Source organism: Sus scrofa, chromosome 15 (genome assembly GCF_054392235.1).
Source record: "Sus scrofa isolate SSC_HxYL_T2T_F1_AM1 chromosome 15, Sscrofa_HxYL_maternal_Yorkshire_Landrace_v2.0, whole genome shotgun sequence".
NCBI classification, from domain to species: Eukaryota; Metazoa; Chordata; class Mammalia; order Artiodactyla; family Suidae; genus Sus; species Sus scrofa.
Window position 1 is genome coordinate 99,108,082 of NC_139397.1, and position 27,476 is coordinate 99,135,557.

The 27,476-nt window shown below is 36.1% G+C and overlaps 1 protein-coding gene across 21 annotated transcripts in view; it reads right to left on the bottom strand.

The window, feature by feature from the left end:
- Positions 1-2,989: 2,989 nt before the first annotated feature.
- The window catches only part of SESTD1 (SEC14 and spectrin domain containing 1), a 133,899-nt gene continuing 109,412 nt past the window's right edge, over positions 2,990-27,476 (bottom strand). For 14 of the 21 annotated variants that reach the window (XR_014829846.1, XR_014829843.1, XR_014829847.1 and 11 more), the window contains 4 exons: positions 26,680-26,802; positions 25,728-25,919; positions 22,743-22,864; positions 13,336-14,676 (listed from right to left, as the gene is read on the bottom strand). Coding sequence is in view for 16 of the 21 variants with exons in the window: in XM_021075320.2 (XP_020930979.1) it covers positions 14,547-14,676; positions 22,743-22,864; positions 25,728-25,919; positions 26,680-26,802 (567 nt within the window). In the remaining 5 variants the exon portion in view is untranslated. Of the gene's footprint in view, positions 4,767-13,335; positions 14,677-22,742; positions 22,865-25,727; positions 25,920-26,679; positions 26,803-27,476 lie in introns of those variants that run through there. The other 7 variants (XR_014829844.1, XM_084999993.1, XM_084999997.1 and 4 more) reach the window with 2 other exon arrangements.

The window sequence follows — 27,476 nt, forward strand, 5'->3', positions numbered from 1 at the left end:
ATGTTGTTCAAAGGTCAACTCTCTTATTAATAATTTCAGGTATGTCCAGGCAAGCTCTATACTTACAAATTCTTTTTACCATCAGTCCGATCACAAGGGAGAATTGGTTGTGGTGTTCTAGTCTGGGGACCTGGGTTCTTGTCTCTCCATTAACGTTGATATAACATTCTGTTCTTGTACGTCTTTATTTACCTCATGGGTTGGGCCTTGTTACATTTTATATGCAAATATACTATTGTAAATATACTTCCAATATTTATACTGTAATACTATCATCATTATTATTCTCTTCTCACAAATCTTCATGTTGTTTCTCCACTTTCTCCTCCCCTTCCATCTTTGCTATTTCCTGGCTGCTTTGTGTTCCTCTTTTATGTTTTTTCTTCTCTGCATACTGTTCCACATGGTCCTGGTCTCTTTCCATGGGGTGTACTGCACCCATTCAAGAAATACACTCCAGAGCTACTGCTTCTTCACTTCCCTTCTTTTTTAGTCTTAATTATCTTTAAGCATATAACTTCTTTTCTTCACTCCCCTAAATGTGCTGATACCTATACTCATCCAGGGATTTTTTTTCTTTAGTTACTTATGCCACCAAAAAATTACTTCAGTAGGAAAGAGCTGCTTCTATGTAATGCTATTGAAAAGAGTTTTTGATTTTGTTTTGTTTTGAAAGTAGTCTTAAAAGCAGTGGGGTATGGGCAAAATAAGATGCACACTAATCAAGAGAATAGAACAGCAAGCCCAGAAACAGGCCCAGGAAACTTAATAAATCAATATATTTTCAAGGGTGTATCCAAAGTCAATGGGAGGGATAAATTAGTCAGTAAGTAGTGCTGATAACACTTGAGGTTCATAAATATCATATTCGATCATTATCTCACATGATATGCCAAAATTTCTTTTGAATTTAAAAATAAAAAATTAAACTGCATGAGAGGAACAAAATTTAAGCTAATGGAGAAGTATTTTTTCAGGCTTGAAGGCAATGTAAGAAATCCAAAAGAAGATTGGTTAATAGATTTTACCATAAACATATTAACATCACCAAAATTCATAAAGATAAAAAATGACAACCTAGAAACAATACCGCTTTAAGTATGTTGAAGGATTACTGTCCTTTTTGCATATAAAAAAATCTACAAATAAGAAAAAAGGCTAAGATTCTAGAAGGACACAAATCATCAAGGGGAAATACAATGAATACTACTAAATTGTTAAATTATTTTTAGCCTCATTGGCAGTTAAAGAAATATAAATTGCTTTTTTCTAAAATTTGCAAAGACTTTTATAAATAACACTTTGTATTGGAAGAAGTGCCATGAAAAGGGCCACCAGCTTTTGATGGGAAGCAAGATTTTGCCTCACCTTCTGAAAAGCAATTTGGCCATAGATATCAAAAGCTTTAAAATATGTATAATTCCAATCTAATATTTCCACATTCAGGAATCAATCTCAAGGATAGACGCAATCAAGATTAAGAACAAGGATATTCCAAGCAATTCATATAACTCAAGAACAACAACAAAAACCCAATCAAAAAATGAGCACAAGACCTAAATAGGCACTTCTCCAAAGAAGACATATAAATGGCCAGTAGGCACATGAAAAAATGCTCAACATCACTAATTATTAGAGAAATACAAATCAAAACTACAATGAGGTACCACATTGATAATGTAGACTTATCATTAATAAGTCTACAAAAAACAAATGCTAGAGAGGGTGTAGGAAAAAGGGTACTATCCTGGGAATGTAAATTGGTACACCATCATGGAAAACAGTTGGGAGCTTCCTAAGTAAACTAAATATAGAACTATCATAGGATCCAGCAATCCCACTCCTGGGCATATATCCAGACAAAACAATTCAAAAAGATAAATGCACCCCTATCTTCATAAGAGCACTATTCACAACAGCCAAGACGTGGAAACAACCTAAATGTCTATCAACAGATGAACAGATTAAGAAGATGTGATACATATGTACATACTTACATACAATGGAATACTACTCAGTCATAAAAAAGAACAAAATAACACCATTTGCAGCAACATGGATGTAATAGAGATTCTCATATCAAGCGAAATCAGAAAGAGAAAGAAATAAATACCATATGATAGCACTTATATGAACCTAAAAATGGCACAGATGAACCTATTTACAAAAACAGAAACAGATTCACAGACAGAGAATCTTGTGGTTCCCAAGGAGGAGGCGGGGGGATGGACTGGGAGTTTTGGGTGAGTAGATGCAAACTATAACATTTAGAATGAATAAGCAATGAGATCCTACTGTATAGCATAGGGAACTATGATAGCCAGTCTCTCTTGGGATAGACCGTGATGAAAGATAACATAAGAAAGGGGGACTTCCTGCTGTGGCACAGCAGAAACGAATCCAACTAGGAAACATGAAGTTGCAGGTTCCATCCTTGGCCTCACTCAGTGGGTTAAGGATCCAGCGTTGCCATGAGCTGTGGTGTAGGTTGCAGACGCAGCCTGAACCCTGCATGGCTGTGGCGCAGGTCAGCAGCCTTAGCTTCAACTGGACTCCTAGCCTGAGAACCTTCATGGGCCACGGGTGCAGCTCTAAAAAGCAAAAATAAATAAATAAATAAATAAATAAAAATAAAAATAAAAAAAGAAGAGAAATGTATATATACATCTATACACACACACATACACACACATATATATGACTGGGTCACTTTGCTATACAGCAGAAATTGGTGTGACATTGTAAATTAACTATAATTTTTTAAATATCACTAAAAAAAGATTTCCTCAAATTGGAAAAAGAAAAAAAAGAGCAGGGATATTCACTGTAGTATTACCTGCTGGAGCATTAAGAGAAAAAGGAGTGAAATAGCCTAACAATAATAGTTAAATTATACTATCTACTTATGGAATATTACACAGCTGTTGACTTGCACTGGGAAAAAATAAAGGGAAATTTTTATGTTACAATGATTATAAAAAGCAGAAAATAAAGTTGAATAATGGTATAATATTGTTAGGTAAAATACAGAGGAAACACAGCAAATATTACCTGTATGTTTTCTACATTGATGAATTATGGGCAGTTTTCACTTTCAACATATTTTCCTATTTCCTAGGATACTTTTTAAAGACAATAACTACACTTTCTTATATTTAAACTGAATTTTAAAGAATAAAGCAAAAAGGCATAGTTTACCATAATCATCAGTCAATAATGAGATAACAGAAATGTTATTTCAGGCTCCACTCTGTTTTGAATTTGCTAAAATTTAACTTATATAGGATGTGTGTTTTATGAATCTGGTGATTTCATAAATATATTTGACTTCTGATATTCCCAGAATTATTTAACATGCTCCCCAAAATGTCACCTTTACATTTTTTTCTTTCCTTTTTTTTTTTTTTTTAAATTTATGGCCATACCAATGGCATATGGAAGTTCCCAGGCCAGGGATTGAGTATGAGTCATAGCTGTGACCTACATCACAGCTGTGGCAATGCTGGATCTGTTAACTTGCTGCGCTGGGCCAGGGATCAAACCTGCACTTCTGGAGTGATCCAAACTGCTGCAGTCAGATTCTTAACCCAGTGTGCCATAGTGGGAACTCCATCTCTACCTTCTGTTATTTAAAATACACAATCTAGGAGTTCCCACAACCAGATGGGCAGCATCTCTACAATGCCAGGACACAGGTTTGACCCCTGGCCAGGCACAGCAGGTTAAAGGACCCAGTTGTAGAGTATGTCACAACTGAGGCTTGGATCTGATTCTCAGCCTGGGAACTCTGTATGACGCAGTGTGGCCAAAAATAAAATAAAATAAAAAAATAATAAAAATAAATAAAATTACAGAAATTAGATAATTTGAAAGATGATCAGATACTGCCTTTGGAAAACCCATATACTCAATTTTTTTATAAAAGATATCCTAGAATCTTGCCATTTAAAGTGTGATCTGCCGATAGGCAGCATTAACACCTGGTAACCATTTGGAAATGCAGAACTTCAGGTCTTACCCTAGACTTAACTGAATCACAACCCACATTTTAATAAGATCTCCAGCTGATTGTAGGTACAGTCTGGTTTGATAATCATTGACCCAGAACACATGTTCTAGTTTTAACTGCATGTTTAAAATATATCTATGTTCCTCCTTTGACACTTAATCTATGTTTATATCTTAAGTACTAGAGAGATATCTTTATGGTTTATGAGCACTAAATATTTTCATAGAACAAAAGCAGTTTCCAACTAATGAATTAGACATGTTCTAAAAATCTATAGGTCAGTTGTTAACAACTTGGAATATATTAATACTAACTAAATTTCTAGGTCATCCAACAGAGTAGTTTGCTTAATCCACAAAGCAGCTGAAAACCAATTGTATTTTAATCATTTTGACGTCTTCTTAGTCATAACAGAATACTCAAGGAAAGCCTGGTCCTGTCATTAATACAGGACTTCCCCAGAGATGCAACTGTAGACTGGGTACAACTAATAGTCCCATAAGGAGTGTTCCAGATACAAGAATAAAATGGATTAGAAAGAGGAAGGTTGAGGGTTGGTACTGACTCATTAATGTTCTCTCCCAGTCTTTATTTTGACTAAGAATAGACACTGGCAAGATTACTTATCTTCAGGATTTGGAGGAACCCTTCAATCCAGGACTGTCTTCATTATCATCAACCTGCAGCAAGAGTTATCACGGATACCTCCATACAGAGTATCTTCTTTGCTTGTCCATTCTTAAAATGGAGTTTTGTCCTACACAAAATATTTTGCATGAAATGAGACTTGAAGAGGATGTAAGCAGATTTCAATGCACATTATCTTATATATCTCAGACATTAAGACTTCAATGAGACTGTTTTATATCATTTTGAAAATAAAAAAATATTGATTTGTTTTAAAATTCTGTCCTCCCAGCTTTCTATATGTATTTTTTCCTACTTTATCTTGTTGCAATAGATATTTTAGAACATAATTGCTAAACATTTTATATTTAGCTCTTTAAATATACACAGAAAAAAGTAACAAATTTTTACTTTAAACAGAAATGGTAACAGAAAAAAGTAACAAATATAAGAAAATTATGATGATCTACTAATTCTGCATTTCAAAGATAAACTTATTCAAATTCTATAAAAGGTTATTTTTATTTATAAAATGGATCATATTATTTCTACAGTTTTGGAGTCTGCCTTTGCCTTTTTTTAACCTAGTAATATATCATAAACATCTTTCCTTTTCAATAGACTTTTACCACTTTTAACAAATATACTTCTATAAGAACATAATATTCTTAGAGGATAAATTTATTCAAACCTTTGTGTTATTTTCAATTTTTTGTTCTTATAAAGATTTTTATAACTGAATCTTTTTAGGACTAGATTCTTTAAGTGGAAGGTAAACCTCCAAAGGTAGCTAAGTTATAGCTGGTATAGCACAAAGCTATTTAATTAAGGAGTATGATTCATTAACCATTACATTTTATTTTACCATGGTCACAAACTAGCTTTTATGCTTACTTTTCCCCCAGTTTTTCCATCTATGCTTTGTTAGATAATTTTGACTTATCACTGTAATTCTCTTCCTCTCAGCCCTAGCAAAAACTGAGTATTTCTTGCACTCATTTTAACTTTCATGTAAGAATTTATGCTTATGAGAATACTTGTGGGTAGATTTTATGCAGAAAGTAGAACAACTTTGTGGATGCATCAAGTGTCTAATGGGAAATCTAGAGATGAGTTTGGATACACTAACTAGTAAAATGAAAATAAAGGTACATTCTCACATTCCTCTTTTGTTTGTATGTTGAATTGTCAGTCATATGTACTTAACTTGGACAAGGCATAGGACTTGCCGACTTCCAAATTCAGCAACTGTAAATTCTTGGGAGCCATTCTAGAGCTGCTATTTTTTTGTTTGTTTGTTTGTTTGTTTTTTAGAGTCATGCATCCAACACGTGGAAATTCTCAAGCTAGGGGTATAATTGGAGCTGCAGCTGCTGGCCTACACCACAGCCACAGCAACACCAGATCTGAGCCATGTCTGCGACCTGCACCACAGCTCACAGCAACGCTGGATCCTTAACCCACTGAGTGAGGCCAGGGATCAAACCTGCATCCTCATGGATACTAGTCAGGTTCTGAACCTGCTGAGCCACAAGGGGAGCTTCCTAGAGCTGCTATTATTAATTGTATTACTTTAAATATAGCTAACTTTGTTCTGATATGCATTCCCCAGCCTTAAATACACATTCATCTTTTCAATCTTAAAAACAGACTACTCGTTAGGAACAAAAGATATTTAACCACTACCTACTGTGATGATAACTTAACAATTTCTGACAATGTAGGACTTAAGAAAGCCCTGAGTTTCTGTGCCAAGCATGTGGGAAGGTGGGAAGGGGGCTGTTGAAGAAGGAAGGACAAGCACAAGGGTAAGTGTGTTTATCTTCTATCTTCTAAGACTCCCAACTATTTCGGAACAAAGGAGTTACATTTTTGTTTTAATCAAATATTTTAGAGAATATTGTCAGAAAAAAAAATTAAAGTTTTATAAAAAATAATTTGAGTAATAATTCAAAGATGCAGAATCGGGAGTTCCCGTCGTGGCGCAGTGGTTAACGAATCCGACTAGGAACCATGAGGTTGCGGGTTCGGTCCTGCCCTTGCTCTGTGGGTTAACGATCCGGCGTTGCCATGAGCTGTGGTGTAGGTTGCAGACGCGGCTCGGATCCCGCGTTGCTGTGGCTCTGGCGTAGGCCGGTGGCTACAGCTCCGATTTAACCCCTAGCCTGGGAACCTCCATATGCCGCGGGAGCGGCCCAAGAAATAGCAACAACAACAACAACAAAAAAAGACAAAAGACAAAAAAAAAAAAAAAAAAAAAAAAAAAGATGCAGAATCGTAGGATTATGTTATAACCAGTGTGACTTAATTCTCCCTAGCTTTAGTGAACAATCTTATTGACAGGAACCAAACTTGTTGTCCAAAGCGATAACATATCAAAGAAAAACATATCAAAATATGCTGCCATTAATTATATTTTTAAACATTTTTATTGCATTTACAATGTGTATGGAACATTATAAGGATTTACAGTAGAAGCCAAATATCCCAGCCCTTAAAAATCAAATAGTAAAGACTGGATGAACTATACACAGATATTTTTGAACACAAACACTGAAAACATACATATGACAATAACTTTATAGGCTTATACAGATAACTGCTATTTGTAGTAGAATAGGAGGGAAGGATAAGACAAAGGGGATAAAAATCACTGCGGTGTGAAATAACTATAGCTGGGTGGTACTGAATAAAAAGACAATATTGAAAATATGATTTGTAAAGGCTAAAATGTCCTGCAAAAAACATAGCTATCCCTTATGCACAACTGTGAGGTAGAATTCTCCCCACCCCATTTGGGGGATTTTTCACATCCCGATGGTTCTCTCACAATGCTGTACCTGTGACTGACTAGCAGTACCTGTTTTCTACTATCCCTTCTGCCCCCATTGAACAGAAGTAATCTTTACTGTTCAGTTATCAGTCTTATTTTACCTACAGCAAGTGGGTGGCAAAAGTTAGTAACATAAACCAGTGCTGTATCTTCTAGTTAATTTCATCACTACACTTGGGTAAGTGCTTTAATCTTTCAAGGAGTGAAATGAATGCTAAAATTTCAGGAGTAGGAACCACCTGGGGTGCTGTTTTGGGCAGACAGGCATCTGTTTTCCTCAAATAACACCAACTGCCAACTGTGAACAATGCCATTTCTATCCCAAACCCACTTCTAATATTTCAAATATGATTCATAAAAATAGTTCACACTTTTCTACACATCCAAAATATAGTGGAAATCCAGGACACGGCACAATCACATTGAAAAAAGAGTATGGCAGTTTCTTTGAAAACTACCCTGTAACACAGAAATTCTAATCCTAGGAATTCATCCAAGAGAAACGAAAGCCTATATTCACAAAAGACTATATTAAGAATAATCATAGCAGCTTTATTTAGAATTGCCAGTACTGGAAACAGTCTGGGTATTTATAAATAGGAGAATGGATAAACTGTAATATAATCATACAATGGAATACTAGTCGGCAATTAAAAAGGAATGAACTATTAATGTCACATGGATAAATCTCTAAAACATGGTAAGTGAAGAAGCTATCTAGAAAGAGTATTTGCTGTGTAACTATTTACACAAAGATCTAGAAGAGACAAATCTTATTTATGGTAGAAAAAAGAATAGTGGTGGCCTATGGGGGTGGGGTGAGACAAAGACTGATTAGAAAGGGCCATGTGGGAATTTTCGGATAACATCTTTTATTTTGATAGCACTGTATGCATTTCCCAAAACCCAACAGATACACATTTTAGATTTATGCATTTCATTGTATGCTAATTTTAGATCATGATAAAAATGTAAGCAAATATCGAACTCTAGTTAATGATATGTATGCTGGTGCAGGAAGTATGCAGCTTTTTGCAATTTAAAATGCATCAAAAATAATCTGGATTGATGAATTGATGTATGAATAGATGTGATAAAGCATAGTTAGTGCTAACTATCGACTGGATGAACATTCTATATAATTTTATTTTTGAAAAATTTTATTATAAACAGAGAAATCAAGAGTGCAATGCTTATGAAATAATGCCACTGTTGCTTGATCTCATAGCAACATACTCATCAAATTCTTCCCAAAAATGTCAACTTGGAAACTAAAGAGCTTGTGAAAAGATATTCCTGAGTATGAGATGGGCAATCAGTTCTCAAATCTATGCTGGCTAAAAACTGTCAAAGTGATATTTCAATCTCCTCACAACTTAAAAAAATGTAATGCATATACTGATTGATTGTATATTCTGAGCTAATTGTTGGTTCTATAGACTAACATAAGAGTTAAGATGAAAACACAGTCTTGAGGGAAAAATCAAGCATAGACATTTTCACCCTGACTACTAAAACTAAGGAACAACCAGGTAGCTGTAACGGAAAAGATGTATACACCCAAAATGCGATGTGAGGCTTGATCACAGTGAACAGGCCCCTATTTCTGAATGGAAGGACACCCGAGTCATCCTCCTGTCTCTTCAAGGAGGGAAACATTTGGGGACATTCTAAAGAAATGGCATATGATTTGTAAATATTTCTATGGTGACACCTTGAGATTCACTAAGAAAGGCTTTAGGCTTCAATAGCCTTGTGTCAGAAATAGTTTTCCACATGCCTGACTTAAGACCCATAACACCACCACTCATATCTGAAGTTGGTAACCTGGAAATCCTGTCGTGGTTCAGTGGTTAACAAATCTGATGGGCATCCATGGGGATGCAGGTTCGATCCCTGGCCTTACTCAGCAGGTTGGGGATCTGGTGTTGCCACGAGCTGTGGTGTAGGTTACAGACGCCGTTTGGGTCCTGCGTTGCTGTGGCTGTGGCGTGGGCCGGCAGCTACAGGTCGGGTTTGACCACTAGCCTGGGAACCTCCATTTGCTGCAGGTGTGGCCCTGAAAAGCAAAAATAAAAATACAAAATAAAAATAAAGTTGATAACGATTTTCAGTTATTCGCTAAGAATTCCTGTATCATTATATGTGGGTATTTTGTGTATTACCTCCTAAGAGTTTTCTAACAAAAATCATCTTTTTAACTTATAAACTTTTTAAAAGTCTACTTACTGCTGTCAAACTATGTGGTCTTAGTTCTGGCTTTTCTTGTGATCTCTAAGTTTTCATGTCCTAGTACAGGCTCTGTTTTATCTGGAAGAACACAGACTAGTTTTGTCACAAGTCTGCTTTAAAATATAAGTCATGTTATTCAGCATCATATCTATGAGCCTTTTTAAATGTAAAATGTATTAACATTTCATGGAGCACCCTTAGTTCTATCAGTCTCCATTACAGGACCAGTCTTTTTTTGTTGTTGTTTTTATCACTGCCCAGGTTTACAAGATTGTTCTTCTCTATCACAGCACAAAGCTGGTCAGATTCCTGCTCTTCTTTCTACAAGTTGGTGCCAACTCACTAAGATCCAGTCTGAGTATGGACTTTTCCTAACTTTCTTACTTATTAATGGAATTGTGATGGTTTCCTGTCAACCTCAAAGTAGATGATATGCCTCACTTGTCCTCCATCTGACTGGCCTATCAGCCTGCCGTAAGAGTTAATTTGTCAGATTTAAGTCTTGCTATTGACTGATGAGCTGACGCCACTCTGGGTATTTTCAGGATGCAGTTATGGATGGAGGAGAACAGAGCACTGGGAGATGAGCACAATGTTCCCTTTCTCCCATGACCCCATGACTATCATCTGGGACAAGAGCAAGATTAGATCACACTCCCTGTTCTAGTCTGAAAAGATTATAGTAGTAATACCTTCAATTTCGAATTACATTTTAACATGATTGTACTTCATTCTTGAAATTATTTCATATGATTTCTGCATTTTACAGATCCAGAGAAGTTTAGCATTTTTTTTTTTTAACCAAGGTGAGTAAACAGCAAAGCCCAATTTTGAAAACAGGTATTTAAACTCTGAACTCTTTACATTATATTCACTACAGTTCTTATTTGAGCCTTTATGCTCTTTTTTTTACTATCCTTGCCATTCTGTACATTAGCTAAACCTAGATTTTATGTAGTACATACTGAAGTCAAATAATGTCAGCTGTTAAATCTGTACTTCATTTTGCCTCATCAAGGTATTTATTGCCCTACATACTCTGAAGCATTATTTTCCACTCCCAACTGCAGCTTTTTATTTTTAGAACTTCAAGTTAACACTGGTTAAATTTGCTGATTAGGCTAACTGGTCAGCTACGTTCTAGGCAATCTTCTTAGAGAACTTTTCCTTTCAGGGTTTAAGCAAAGGCACGCCAATCATGTAACTCCTGTCATTGATGATATTTACTTATGTTAATTTCCTATGCCATTTTCAATATGCTCAAGATGTGGAGGGACTTCAGCAGCTATAATATGTTTAGTTTTCAGAAACCACAGTATTTTACTATGGTTCTATGAGGATGAGAAAAGTACACAGTAACTTTCAGTCTCTCTGGCAAGGAACTTACAATGCAGTAGAGAATTCTGAATTTTCTCCAAATTCAGACAGTACGGTGAGATAGGGTCAACTAATGTCATAATCATGCCATTGGGTACAATGAGTTTGTGTATGATTTACTCAGCACTATTACAAAATTAATTATCAGGTTCATCTTAAGGAGTATGCCACTAACAATAATAACACAATCAATAGTATATCCCATACATCAACTGACAGGGTAATGAAACAACAAACACATTAATACTATGTAACACTTGCAAGTACTGGCCAATTTAAAGGCTTAAAGGGTAAGAGAAGTATCCAACCTTCTACACTTCAAGGAGGCCTAGAATGACCATCAACATCCTAGCTGGGAGGCTTGGCAGTTTCATCAATATTGCCAATAAGTCACCATAGTAGAATAAGGTCACCTACAATGAGGACTAGGAATAAAGTCAATTTTATCTGAAATGAAGTTCCTATCTTTGCACCATAACTCTACTGGGTTAGACCTGTGAAGAACAGATGCCAAAACTACCCTTCAATATTGAGCTTACATGGGAGCGAACAAATGACTTGGAGACAAAAAGAAAACCCAAACCAAAAAACCAACACCAAACAAAGCTAGCCCAATTCAGATTTCAATAATTCCCTGAGATGCACTAAAGTAATGTGGAAAGCTGTGGTAAACTAAACACCAGTTAGAAATGATCATTCTTTCTCTGTTATATTTGTTGGCCAATGTTAATTTATGATGCACAAAGAATTGATCATTTCAAATAGATGCAATCACTTCCTTCACAGTCCTTCAACAGGTACTGTGGCCTTATGAAAAAAATCATTAGCGCATTGTTGAGTTTTCATTCACAACTGCCTGTGCGCATATGGATATACATATAGAAAGTAGAGCAAAGTTACAAATGAAAAGCAACAATATTTACGTTAAAAGCATATTCATCTTCATTTGAAATACTCAAGTTACAAACATGTTCAGATGTGCCTTATTTCACTTTTGCTGTAGGCAGGACAGCTTAAGGCACCTAAAAATGAGCTCATTTGACAGTAAGTAGGTGAGCTGATGGTAGAACTAAAGAGTCTCATTACTTACAATCCAGTTCCTTTCTGGCAGAGTCTTAATAAAAACATTCTAATTACTGTGAAATTCAGTAGAAGAAACAGATATTGAGTGTAACTAAATATCTAAATTAATATCTATCTAAAATACCAAGACTTCCTAATAAGTAGATTCACTCATAAGCCAGTCCTAACTTTAGGAAATCTGTTTAAAACATACTTCAGACTACAATATAAGAGGGATTACTACTGATGCTTACCAAAGACCATTCGTGTATAGGGGAAATGAGCGACTATCACGCATGAGCAAAAGGCTGGGAATGGGAGAAGTCAGTCTCATAGGATTCCTGCCCTCAAAAGAGCTGATAATGGAGCAGGTACAGACACAAACAACTGTAGCATGTGGTTAGCACCATCATGAAGATGGAAATGAAGAATCTCAAAAGTTCAGACTCATAGAAGTTAAGTCCTAAAAGACTGAGAGCATTATCAAATATAGAAAAAACTCCCTGGATGTTCTCAGAAGCAGTGGCAGCATAAAAGGGAGCAGTTGAATGTGTCCCCCAGATTTTCTGGCACATCTGATTATTAAAACTAGATGCATCTTTAACTAAAATTACTCTAAAGAGAAGGTGAAAAATATGATAAATAACTTCGTCTAGGTTGACATGGCAAGCAGGTAGTCAAAAGCACAGGTTTAGAATTCTGAACCAAATACTTAACGCAGGACACTGGGATGAAACAGAAACTTTAAGGATGAGATACCTCCAGAAGCATGCTGAAGACAGAATCTGAGCGAGCACATTTTAGTAGATGCATTTTAAGTAAGAGTTATGTGATTGGACTCAGTTACGGCGAGAAAAACATCTTGGAGGGAGGAGACACTGTCTAGGAAAGGTTGCTCAATGGTATAAATGCTACAGAGACAGAGAAGGAAAAGGGAGGCAGCCTGAGGAAAAAAAAAAATCATTCAGTTTGGGAACTGGGAGCCCACTGAGAACTGTTACACCACAGTGCTGTGTAAAACCAGATGGCAAGGTGCTGAGCAGTGAGAGATGAGGATATGGGGCGATGAATATGGATTTTTCCAGAGTCCAGCAGTGAAGAACACTGGAGAAACTGGCAGGCTCAGGGTGAGTTTTTTTTGCATTGGAAGATACATGAGCATTTCTGTAGACAACGAAAAGGAACCAGCATACAATTCTTTGCATAATTTTGTATTGATCACAGACTACAAAATTATTTTTAATCTTTCTCAAAACATTTTCTGAAATAAAAATTAACACATTATATGAAATTTTTTCACTTAAACTTAATATAAACTTAAAAGCACTAACATTTTACAAATTTTATTTCTAAAAGAGTTGTATAATTTTTGTTATACTACTTCAGAATCTTGCTTCTAATCTATCATGAGAAATTACATTTTATTAACAATTGCTATTTTAGTCTGAGAAAGATTACTCTGATATAAAGGATTACACCTAAGTAACTATGTATGCCTTCTTCCCTAGCCCTCCTCCCCCCAAAACAAAATATCTTCAAAGTAGTAAATAATTTGCATAACATTTTTCAAGTTGAGGAAGAGAAAAATTAGAAATAATTCCATTATTCATAAGTTCTTAAAGATCTAAATTGTTCTTCACAATTATTTTCCATGATAAAACATGCTTATTTATTATATATACATGCTTACATATGAATCTCCTGGCTAAAACACATGCAACCAACATGAAAAAACAAATACTAAACCATCCTCACAATCCTAAGAATGCCATTTTAAATAAGGCACTCATGTTTGGAAACAGGATGTAACCACCAAATTAAATAAGATGTTTAAAAGAAGTCTTTTATTAAGCACAAACAACTTTTAATACATTATCAAAACAAATAAAAAATGCCTTTTAATGAATATATCAAAAATCTGAACCTTTCCTTCATACTGACACAATAAAAATAATCAGTTGTGAAGAATTACAAAGTAAAATTTTGAGGACACCACTACCTACTAGTAACAGTTTAACTATAGTCTAAATTTACTACATCACCTGGGGAGGAGGGGCAATCATTTCTTACATAGAGAATTCCTAAACTCTTATTAGCACCATTCAAAGCTTATTATCAGTTGTTCATCTACAAACTGACAGGTCAGGTAAAGCTTTAAAGCAAGTTTTCAGTGCAATGTTTACAGTTCTTTCTTTTAAGATACTTGGAGTCTATGGTCTCAAAGTATGTTACATAATTATGCCTTGGTAGTAACAAGGTTTTAACATGTGGAGAGAAATGTGTAATGGAAAGAAATGAGGCTTATCCTGGCTGTGAAATGCATCTTAAAAGTATCGTAGCTCATGTTGTAGTATGCCGACTCCATGCGGGACTGTGAACTGCAGATCTGGGGAAAGAAGGCAGCTATTAGCTCTCCGTAGCCATCATTTCGGGATGTCTCAGCTGCTGCCTTTTGAGACTAACTAGTTTCATCCTGTCTCTGATGTGTTCTGCAGTAGAAGCCATGTCACTTGGACTCCCAAAATACTGTTCAGTTCTAAAAATCAAAACAGAAAAATCCCAATCAGATTAACACAAATTCGCTGACTGCAGTGAACGCCAAAGGAAGCAAAAATTACTATAAAAATTACCTACATGATACGGTGTTAGTTCATTTGTAGACCATACTGTTTATCTTTGCGTAGCAATTCGGCAGGAGAAACATTTTTTAAAATGTCATAAAATATAGTAAAACATGTTGAGAAAAATATATTAATGGTATAAATACTCTTATGTGCACTTGTGATAATCTCAATTAACCAAATAATGCAACAATAGAGATGTTCTGCTTTCAGCTTGGGGCCCATATACACAGTTTTATTTTATTTCTTTTTCCAGTATTGCCTTCCTTAATTTTATTATTTTTTTCCTTTACTTACTTTATTTTTTTATTACTGAAATGAATTTATCACATCTGTAGTTGTATAATGATCATAACAATCTCATTTCACAGGATTTCCATCCCACAGCCCAAGCACATCCTCCCACCCCCACAAACTGTCTCCTCCGGAGACCGTAAGTTTTTTAATGTCTGTGAGTCAGCATCTGTTCTGCAAAGAAGTTCCGTCTGTCCTTTTTTCAAGTTCTACATGTCAGTGAAAGCATTTGATGTTGGTGTCTCATTGTACGGCTGACTTCACCTAGCATGATAGTTTCTAGGTCCATCCATGTTGCTAAGAATGCCAGTATTTTGTTCTTTTTAATGGCTGAGTAATATTCCATTGTGTATATGTTCCACATCTTCTTGATCCACTCCTCTGTCAATGGACATTTAGGTTGTTTTCATGTCTTGGCTATTGTAAATAGTGCTGCAATGAACACTGGAGTACATGTGTCTTTGCCAGTCATGGTTTCTTCTGGATAGATGCCCAGGAGTGGGATTACTGGATCAAATGGTAGTTCTATGTTTAGTTTTCTGAGGCATCTCCATACTGCTTCCCACAGTGGTTGCACCAATTTACAATCCCACCAACAGTGTAATAGGGTTCCTTTTTCTCCACACTCTCTCCAGCACTTATTGTTCATAAGACTTTTGGATGATGGCCATTCTGGCTGGTGTAAGGTGGTACCTCAGAGTGGTTTTTATTTGCATTTCTCTAATAATGAGTGATGTTGAACATCTTTTCATGTGTTTCTTGGCCATATTTATGTCTTCTTTGGAGAACTGTCTGTTTAGATCTTCTGCCCATTTTTGGATGGGGTTGTTTGTTTTTTTGGTATGGAGCTGCAGAAGTTGTAAATTTTGGAGATCAATCCCTTGTCAGTTGATTCACTTGCAAAGATTTTCTCCCATTCTGTGGGTTGTCTTTTCATGTTGTTTAGGGTTTCCTTTGCTGTGCAGAAACTTTTAAGTTTGATTAGGTCCCATTGTTTATTTTTGTTTTTATTGTCAATACTCTAAGAGATGGATCTGAGAAGATGTTGCTGTCGTTTATGTCAGAAAGAGTTTGGCCTATGTTTTCCTCTAAGAGTTTGATAGTGTCTGGTCTTATATCTAGGTCTTTAATCCATTTTGAGTTTATTTTTGTGTATGGTGTGAGGGAGTGTTCTAATTTCTATCATTTACTTGTGGCTGTCCAGTTTTCCCAGCACCACTTACTGAACAAGCTGTCCTTTCTCCATTGTATATCCTTGCCTCCTTTGTCATAGATGAGTTGGCTGTAGGTGTGTGGGTTTAATTCTGGGCTTTCTATCCTGTTCCACTGATCTGTATTTCTGTCTTTGTGCCAGTACCATACAGTTTTGATGACTGTAGCTTTGTAGTATAGTCTGAAGTCCGGGAGCCTGATTCCTCCAGCTCCATTTTTCTTTTTCAGGATGTCTTTGGCTAGTCTGGGTCTGTTGTGCTTCTAAACAAACTTTAAAATATTTTGTTCGAGTTCTGTGAAAAATGTCATTGATAGAGATTGCATTGAATCTGTAGATTGCCTTAGGTAGTATAGTCATTTTGATAATATTAACTCTTCCAATCCACGAGCTTGGTATATCTTTCCATCTATTTATATCATCTTTGATTTCTTTCATCAGTGGCTTATAGTTTTCAGAGTACAGGTCTTTTGTCTCTTTAGGTAGGTTTACTCCTAGGTATTTTATTCTGGACGCAATGCTAAACGGGATTGCTTCTCTAATTTCTTTTTCTGCTCTTTCATTGTTAGTGTATACAAATGCTGTCGATTTCTGTGTATTAATTTTGTATCCTGCAACTTTGCCAAATTCGTGGATGAGCTCTAACAGTCTTCTGGTAGAGTCTTTAGGATTCTCTAGGTATAGTATCACGTCATCTGCAAATAGTGATAGTTTTATTTCTTCCTTATCAATTTGGATTCCTTTTATTTCTTTTACCTCTCTGACTTCCAGAACTATGTTTAAGAGTAGTGGCGAGAGCGGACATCCTTGTCTTGTTCCTGATCTCAGCGGGAATTCTTTCAGCTTTTCACCATTGAGAATGATGTTTGCTGTGGGTTTGTCATATATGGCCTTTATCATATTGAGGTAGGTTCCTGTTATGGCCACTTTCTGAAGGGTTTTTTATCAGAAATGGGTGTTGGATTTTGTCAAAGGCTTTTTCTGCGTCTATTGAGAAGATCACATGGTTTTTATTTTTCAGATTGTTAATGTGGTGTTATGACACTGACGGATTTGCAGATACTGAAGAACCCTGGCATCCATGGGATAAATTCCACTTGACCATGACGTACAATCCTTTTAATGTATTGAGTATGCGGTTTGCTAGGATTTTGTTGAGTATTTTTGCATCGATGTTCATCAGTGAAATTGGCCTGTAGTTTTCTTTTGTTGTGGTATCTTTGGTTTTGGTATCAGGGTGATGGTGGCCTCATAGAATAAACTTGGGAGTTTCCCTTCCTCTGCAATTTTTCATCTTGGTTGAGTCTTGGAAGGTTGTACTTTTCTAAGAATTTGTCCATTTCTGTTAGGTTTTCCGTTTTATTGGCATATAGTTGCAGGTAGTAGTCTCTTATGATCCTTTGTATTTCTGTGATATCTGTTGTTACTTCTCCTTTTTCATTTCTAATTTTATTGATTTGAATCCTCTCTCTTCTTTGCCTGGTAAGTCTGGCTAGGGGTTTATCAATTTTGTTGATCTTTTCAAAGAACCAGCTTTTCATTTCATTGACCTTTTCTATGGTTTTGTTTCTATTTCACTGATTTCTGCTCTAATCTTTATGATTTCTTTCCTTCTACTAACTTTAGGTCTTGCTTGTTCTTCTCTCTTGAGCTGCTTTAGATGTCAAGTTAGCTTGTTTATTTGAGCCTTTTCTTGTTTCCTGAAGTGGGCTGGTATTGCTATAAACTTTCCTCTTAGAACGGCTTTTGCTGCATCCCATAGGTTTTGGAGTGTCGTATCTTCGTTGTCATTTGCTGCTAGGTATTTTTTAATTTCCTCTTTGATTTCTTCAGTGATCCATTGGTTGTTTAGTAGCATGTTGTTTAGTCTCCACGTGTTTGTGTTTTTTGCAGTTTTTTTCTTATTGTTGATTTCCAGTTGTATAGTGTCATGGTCTGAAAAGATGCTTGATTATGATTTCAATTTTCTTAAAGTTACGGAGGTTGGATTTGTAGCCCAGAATATGATCAATCTTAGAGAATGTTCCAGGTGCACTTGAGAAGAATGTGTATTCTGTTGCTTTTGGATGGAATGTCCTATAAATATCTATTAAGTCCATCTGGTTTAATGCATCATTCAGGGCCTGTGTTTCCTTATTGATTTTTCTGTCTGGCTGATCTGTCCATTGCTATAAGTGAAGTGTTAAAGTCCCCCACTATTATTGTGTTATTGTTGATTTGTCCTTTTAAGGTTGTTAGCAGTTGCCTTATACATTGTGGTGAACCTATGTTGGGTGCGTAGATATTTAAAATTGTTATACCTTCTTCTTGGATTGATCCTTTGATCATTATGTAATGTCCTTCCTTGTCTCTTAAAATATCCTTCATTTTAAAGTCTATTTTGTCTGATATGAGTATTGCTACTCCAGCTTTCTTCTGATCCCTGTTTGCGTGAAATATTTTCTTCCATCCTCTTTCAATTTGTATGTGTCCGTAGAAGTGAAGTAGGTCTCTTGAAGACAGCATATATATGGGTCTTGTTTTTGTATCCAGTCAGCCAGTCTATGTCTTTTGGTTGGGGCGTTTAGTCCACTAACATTTAAGGTAAGTATTGATATGTATGTTCTTATTGCCATTTTATTAATTGCTTTGGATTTGCTTTTGCTGCTTTTTTTTTTTTTTCCTTCTTCTCTTGTTCTTTTCTTCCTAGAGAAGTTTCTTTAGTATTTGTCATAAGGCTAGTTTAGTGTTGCTGAATTCTCTCAGCTTTTGCTTATCTGTGAAGGTTTTGATTTCTTCTTCAAATCTGAATGAGAGCCTTGCTGGGTAGAGTAATCTTGGTTGGAGGTTTTTTCCTTTCATTACGTTAAGTATATCATGCCACTTCCTTCTGGCCTGTAGAGTTTCTGCTGAAAAATCTGCCGATAACCTTATTGAGGTTCCCTTGTATGTTATTTGTTTCTTTTTCCTAGCTGCTTTCAAGATTTTCTGTCTTTAATTTTGGTTAGTTTGATTAATGTGTGTCTCGGGGTGTTCCTCCTTGGGTTTATTTTATATGGTACTCGTTGTGCTTCCTGGATTTGAGTGATTCCTTCCCCATGTTAGGGAAGTTTTTGGCTATTATCTCTTGGAATATTTTTTCTGTCCCCTTCTCCCTCTCTTCTCCTTCTGGCACCCCTTTAATACGAATGTTGGTGCGTTTAATGTTGTCCCAGAGTTCTTCAAGACTCTCTTCATTTGTTTTCAGTCTTTTTTCTCTTTTCTGTTCCACATCCGTAATTTCCACTAATGCATCCTCCACCTCACTTATTCGTTCTTCTGCCTCCTGTATTCTGCTGTTGGCTGCTTCTGGTGAATTTTTTATTTCAGTTATTGTATTTTGCATCTCTTTTTGTTTAAGTTTTATATCTTGTATCTCTTTGCTCAGTGTTTCCTGTAAGTTATCCATCTTTGCCTCCAGTTTATTTCCAATGTCTTGCATCATCTTCAGCATCAACAGTCTAAAGTCTTTTTCCTGGAGGCTGAGAATCTCCTCATCACTTAGCTGATGTTCTGGGGTTTTTCCTTTCTCCCTCATCTGAGTTATAGTCCTCTGTCATTGCATTTTTATAGGTTTTTGGTGTGATAATAGAATTGTAGCCTCTCTTTCTTCTGATGTCTGCCCCCCTGTGGCTGAAGTCAGTATGGGGGCTTGCTGTAGGCTTCCTGATGGGAGGGGCTGATGCCTGCCCCCTGGTAGGTGGAGCCGATTCTAATCCCTCTGGTGGGTGGGGCTTAGTCTCTGGATGGGATTAGAGGCAGCTCTGTGCCTGAGGGGTCTTTAGGCAGCCTGTTTACTGAGGGGCGGGGCTGTGATCCCACCTGGGTTGTTGTTTGCCATGTGGCTTCTCAGCAGCTGACTGATGGGTGGGGCCAGATTTTCCCAAAATGGCCACCTCCAGAGAAAGGCATGGTTGCTGAATATTCCCAAGAGCTTTGCTTTCAGTGTCCTTCCCTCACAACAAGCCACATTCACCCCTGTTTTCCCAGGATGTCCTCCAGGAACTGCATTCAGATTTGACCCAGATTCCCATGGAGACTTTGCTTTGCCCTGGCATCCAGTGCATGTGAAAGTCTGTGTGTGCCTTTTAAGGATGGGGTCTCCATTTCCCCCAGTCCCGTGGAGCTCCTGTGCACAAGCCCCACTGGCCTTCAATGCCAGATGCTCCAGGGGCTCTTTCTCCCAGTGCCAGATCCCCACACGTGAGAGTTTGATGTGGGGCTCAGAACTCTCACTCCTTCAGGTGAGTCTCTGTGAACCAGTTAGTTTCCAGCCTGTGGGGCTTCCCACCTAAGAGGTATGGGGTTGTTTACATCACGAAATCGCCCCTCCTACCTCTTGATGTGTCCTCCTCTTTTTCTTCTGGAGTAAGGTATCTTTTTTAAGGTTTCTGGTCCATTTGGGTGAAGAATGCTCAGTCTTTAGTTGTGAATTTTGTTGTTTTTAGAAGAGAAGTTGAGCACCAGTCCTTTTATTCCACCATCTTAATCCCATTCACATACACAGTTTTAAAATTTGTACGTGCCCATCAGTGCTAAGGGCTATGGACACCAACTGTCTAACACAGCTGGTAAGTAAAATACCCATTAGTGTTAAGCCATCATTTGGGAGTGTTTAGGTAAAGTCATTTCATTTTATCCTATTTGCAAAGATAGTGCATTCAGACTCACAGAACCTTTTAGAACTTGGAGAGTTCTTGGAAAAAATCTGTTTAAGCTATTCATTTTTTAGATAAGAAAACTAAGGCCTAGGAAAGATCACACTGTGGAAAAAGGACTTGAACCCAAGTCTTCAAGTAGTGAATCCAGAGAGACCATCTAATTTGCTTTATTTTTTTTTAGGAGAATGTTACAAAGGATAAATCTGACTAGGTTGACTGTCAGACAAACTTCACATAGCTCAAAAGTATCATTTAAAAGGAATGAAATATTAGTTGTGAAATTTGAGTACAGAAACTTATTCTTTTATCTTAAAAATGAAGATGACACACAAACTATTTGCAGAACACAGGAGAAAGCTGAAGCAAAAATACCAGCAGTAGATGATCCCAGGAGGCCAACCTGAGTAGAATGAGAGACTGACTTTGTAGCAACTGGCTACAACACACAGGAATGGGGCTTGGGGGTGTCTGGGGATGGAACAACCAGAAGCGCCATGATAATATTGTTACCAGCTGAATTTATACATCTTTAGTTTGATTTCCTTTATACACTGGAGATACACAACATGACTTCAGGCTACTTCTGATTGTTTAAGTTCAGGTATGATTAGAAATTATCTAAGTATAGATTATGAATAGTAGTTGTTCATGGGAATAAAGTTATATATTCTCCATAGCAATTCCAAATAATCATTTGAAGTTCATGACACAGTAGTAGGGGCACTTACCATGTCTCAGATTTAAGTAGTTTACATACATTTAGTTCACTTAATTCCCCCATCCCCACAACCTGAGGAGGTAAGGATAATATATCCCTGTTTTTGGATAAGAGAATTGAGGCACAGAAAGGTTCACTGGCTTGCCCAATGTGTCACAGCTAGTAAGCAGCAGGGCTGAGATTTAAACCAAACAAATCTGGCTCCAGAGTCCACAACTGTATCCAATATACTATATATATTACAATGTAAGGATAGTTGCATTCAATGGTTTGGTTTCTCTACTGTTTGAATTAAACATCCTGTGGATTACCTCTAAATTATTTTCACTGAGAAGGGTCTAGCTTCTTGGGGATAAAGCTCCCTCTGATTCATTTACTGGTATGTTTATTTATAAGAAACTATTTCTTATTTGTATCATTGACTATTTGAGATGGAAAGTGGGAATCACGACCCTACTGTTTTACAAATGAAGAAATTAAGATGCCATATAGGACCATGAAAGGAGAGTGGGTTGGGAGCAAAAGACTTAAGACTATATTTTAATTCCATAAGACTAACACTATATTGTAATTGTAATTAGATGCTGTGAAATCCTGAGCACCCTACTTAAACTTTCTGAGCTTGAGTTTCTTCACCTATAAATCAGAAATAATCATACTGGCCTAGCACTGTTTGGTCAAAAGTGATAAAGGTGACATGTTTAACTTGGGGCTTGGTATATATTCTGAGCTCACTAAACATCAGTACCTTCCCTGCCCCTTCTCCAAATGAAGCCCAAAGTCACCCAACTCCCTATCATCACAGTCAAGGCTAGAACCCAGGATGTCAACCTAGTCAATGATTTTTCTTCTACAGCAAGCTATCAAGAAGCAATATACTTGACAGCAGCAAGTACTAACTGCTACTGTTGTTAAGGGCCCAGTATGTATTTCTTTTCATTTTGAACTAATTTAATGTAGAAATGGAAGATATGAACCATACCTAGTTTATTTGGCTTTTTTAAAAAGAGACTTTCTTCTCTTGATATCACTTTAAGACCTTACCGATAAAAAGACAAATTATAAGAACATGCACCATACCCATCGGGATAAACTACAGGAACAGTTAGTCTATCTAAAAGTGATTTCCCAACTGCTTCAATTTCATCAAATTGCTCCTCATCATTAATAGCTTCAGGCTCTTCTGGACAGTCTTGCAAAATCTGCAACAAACAGAAGTGTAACATCAATCAAGAACATAGAAAGGGAATTAAGTTCATGCAAATTTAGTAGATTAAATGTGTTATATTCTTAGCATCTTCATCTTTGCCACTATAAATGACTGATTATTGACAAAGATGGTTCAAGAAATTTAACAAATTGAAACACATAGTTCCTATTAATAATATCATTGGAGAATAGAGAGGCCCATAGTGATTTCCAAGAAAGAAACAATACCTGTTTGGAAACTAAGCTCACACTGTGCTTAAGAAATAGTATCCTTGGTTCAATCCCTGGCTGGGGAACTTCCGCATGCTGTCAGGTGCAACCAAGAGGAAAAAAAAAAAAAAAGAAAGTAGGAGTATTTGGGGGATTCTTTTGTGGCACAGTAGGTTAAGGATCTGGCGTTGTCACTGTGGCAGTCTGGGTTGCTGCTGTGACATGGGTTCAGTCCCTGGCCTGGGAATGCTTACATGCTGTGGGCATGGCCAAAAATAATAATATTCTTTCATTCATTAAGTATTTATTGAACACACTTACTTTATGTTTCTGTAGCAGTTTGGATGTGAAATAGATTTTGACCTCAAAGAGCTTACAGACTTCAAAATATACATACATACATACATAATCTATTCAGAGTATAAACACGTGAGTGATGTGATAACCTAGCTAGAAACTTTGGTTATTTTAAAAACTGCTCTGCTTAACTGATGTAAACTGATAAGGTTATAATTCAAATACAGGAAGTTCTACAGTCCTTATTAGTACTTTTCTTTTACTATTAGCATTTACATTTAAATGGTACAAAAGAAAATTTTAAAAAAGGAAAAAATGCTATAATCTGTAATAGTTAAGTCTATAGGTACTGATCCACACCACTCAGTGCAGTTGCCACTGGTATATAGTGTTAGTGAGCATGTGAAGTGTGGGTAGTCTAAAGTGAGATGTGCTATGAATCTGAAATACACTTCAGATGAAAAATAGTAATTTAAAAAATTTACCTACAAGTAAAAACTGCAAAATTTGGGGAAGAAGAAAAACAAGCATTTTTCTTACAACCTTTCTTTTTCCATTACACTTAATCCAATTATGTTGATTTCAGCTTTACTCATAAAGGACATTTTCATATTGTAATTCTAGATTCAATTTAAATATTTTTACAATCCCTATACAACACAATTTGCTTATATCTGTGATTATATTCATACTTACTGGTATAAAATAGAACACAGTCAAGAGGAAAATAATATCTGATAGCAAAAGGCTTTACATAGGTTAGCACAATAATAAAATAACTAATTTGAATTTATTTTAAGCATAATAAATTGAATTTATTTCAAGCATAATAAAGGCTATGTAGAAGGAAAAATAGGAACATTAATTTTCTATGGAAAAACTCAACCATATTCACTCCTACATAAACTTTTAAAAGAGAGCTAGATTTTAAAATGTCCTTGCAGATACATTTTTAAATCAATATCCTAATACATAAACTTTTAAAGAGAGCTAGATTTTAAAATGTCCTTGCAGATACATTTTAAAATCAATATCCTAAAACATTATCAGTGGTATAAGAAATCAGGCTCGGGGTCACCCCAGGATGGGCAGCAGAAGCAGTGTGACTAAAAGAGGGCAGGGAGCCTGTAGGGTGTTGGTAACATTCCGTGGTTTGAATAGCGCCCTGATCATACAAGCGTGCTCACTCTGAAAATTCACTGAGCAGAACATTTGAGCTTTAAACTTTTCTATGTTAATACTGTATACTTAAATGAAAGTCTTCATTAATCAGTAGCTAAACAAGTTAAAACATTTTGTATACTTTCATTCATCATCACTAGGCCCATTTTAAACTAAAACACTGACCTGTGGAGTTCAGTGAGCAATTCAGAGTTAACTATGGACATTTTCCAACAGATGTACTGCATAACACAGACAGAAAATGCTTAATTTCTGAGGTTCCTGAAAACATCACTTCTTTTCTACAGACTAAGGCTATCACATTTACATCTTAGGCTTCTCATATCTTAAATTGTACTGAACATCCCTTCATCATTAAAAGATCAAAACAAAGTTAACTACTTAGTAAGGCTCTTCTTTGGAATGGAAATATAAGGTTTGGATGCTGTAAATTTTCACTGTGTAGTTCAGTAAAAGGTTCTATTGAAAATCTGCCCAAATAACACTGCATATTTCATTTCTGGTTTCTGGGACTTATGAATTCATTAGATAATACATTCTAGAATAAATTTTTTAAAATAACACACAAAAACATTTTTTTAATACTTATTCTCATAATTTTAGCTGGATAGTCTCTACTTTAAATATTATTTACAAAGTGACCTTTTTAAAAAATTATGAACATTAATAGTAGTTGCCAAAGCCCTTTCCCTTCTGGCACAGTGAAACAGATGGGAGTCATGACCCCTCGAAGAACATATAGGACGTTCTGGGCATCAGGTGTGTCGAAGAGAGAAGCACTGTTGAGAGAGGATGGCTGGATGCTTTCAATTTCTCCAGCACTGGTGCAGCTTACTAAGAATCTGATATGAACTAAGACAATATATCATATCTAAACAAATAGTGGAATTTCTGTAATTTTTTAAAAAACATACTAATCATTAGAATAACACATTTTATTTCATTCTTTTTTTTTTTTTTTTTTTTTTGGTCTTTTTAGGGGCATACCTATGGGATATGGAAGTTTGTAGGCCAGGGGTCAAATTGGAGCTGTAGCCAACCTACACCACAGCTCACAGCACTGCCAGATCCTTAACCCACTGAGTGAGGCCACAAGGGGAACTCCCATAATGCATTTTTAACACAGAAAACAAATTCTAATGAAACTACATTTTTAAAAAAGCGAACCTTTTCAGCATTAGAGTGAAATGCAATAGCCATTTCCAGCCTGTGTACCCTCTCTTCAGATGCTATTGTAAATTGTTTCCACACTCTGTTGAGTCGAGGAAGTGTGTCCCCGGATGATCGAGAGGTGCAGCGCAAAGACTGACACAGAACAACTGTGGCCTGCAGCAGCTGTCTTCCATAGTCATAAGTGCTCTAAAACAGAAAGGTAAATATGCAACTGTAATAAAAGTATTGTGAATAGAGGGGTGGGAAAGTATGTGGGAGGACTGTGGTTACAATTAAGCAATACTATTAGAAGTCCATAATGAATGAGTCCACTGGCACTTATTACTACAGATTGTCTGCATGCATACATAATAAAAGGGAAATACTACTTTCAGTTAATTTTTAGTAAGTTTCTTTCTTGTTAGGCTTCCCTCTCTTATTCTGTTCTTCCCACCAACCCCCAGTCTGCTCAATTCCACAGGCCAAAAAAAAGTTTGCTCATTCACTGTTCAAAACAAGCAGTTGGATACGGGCACTTTATATAACATACAGGAAATCACACCACACTGTTACAATGTGAACTCAATTATTAGGGAAAATAAAATAAGATACTTATAACACTCAAAAAAATGTGTTGTTAACACTGGTGAGATGAAGAAATTTGGATTACTAATTTACTAATATTAACTTTCATCAATGAACAGTTACTGTCTAAAAAAATGCCATGATATCCTAAGTGGTATCATAAATCAGAGGGAGCACACAGAACCTGTATTCAGGAAAATATAAACCTCAAGTTTATGTAGGCTAGTTTCAACGCACCAGCTGTCATTTTCTTTGTCCTGTGATATTTCTAGATTTACACAACTAGCCTTCTTGGACTTGGGAGGGTTAAGTTACATTACAATCATGCAGAAAGCTATTTAAACATTGAGCCTGTAGAAAAGGAAGATGACCAGTTCTGCACCTGTGCAACATCAACAAATTTTCTGTGCTTTTCCAATAAAACTTTTGTTTCCTGAGCATCATCTCCCAATCTGATGTGGGTCTTAAGAAGAGCATCCAGAAGTTCACTTAGCCATTCTACTGCCTAAATGAAAATAAATAACAGTGAAGCTGTTACTTCTTATATCAGAATAGCACATTTATAAAAAGAAAGATTACTATCACATGAATAATTAATCTATTAGTTACAACCTTAATAGTTTATTTCATTCCATGCCAAACTACATGAATTGATGACTTCTCCTCCCCCTGAAAATTTTTAAAATCTAAAGACCTATTAAAGAGAAGCACTCTTTAAAAATTAATATCAGATTCATATTAATAGATCATGTGTTTATGTAATATAGATCTTACTGGAAACACATCACAGATTTATGTTACTACTTAAAATCCTAAGTTTTGTCTATGTCAAGATAGAACCATGTGCTCTGATGCTAACCACACAATGACAGCAAATTGTTAATTGAGCTGAAAAACCCTGTTCTAGGTTAAAAAGCCATGTGCTACACTAGCTTTCATCCTGGGATATAAAGGACAATGAAATCAACAGTAATGAATAATAAATAATCCCAATTTCTAGCTCAATAGAACACTTCATTGAGAAGATAAGTCAGATGAGACCAGTAAGATAACTGGGAAGACAAAACTTTATTATTTCAACAGGATAAACTAGAATCTGACTTAATGAATTTACTTTCTTAGGCCCGTGAAAAGTACACTGTTGCTTCTAGTTATCTGAAATCTTCTAGGAAAAGAAAA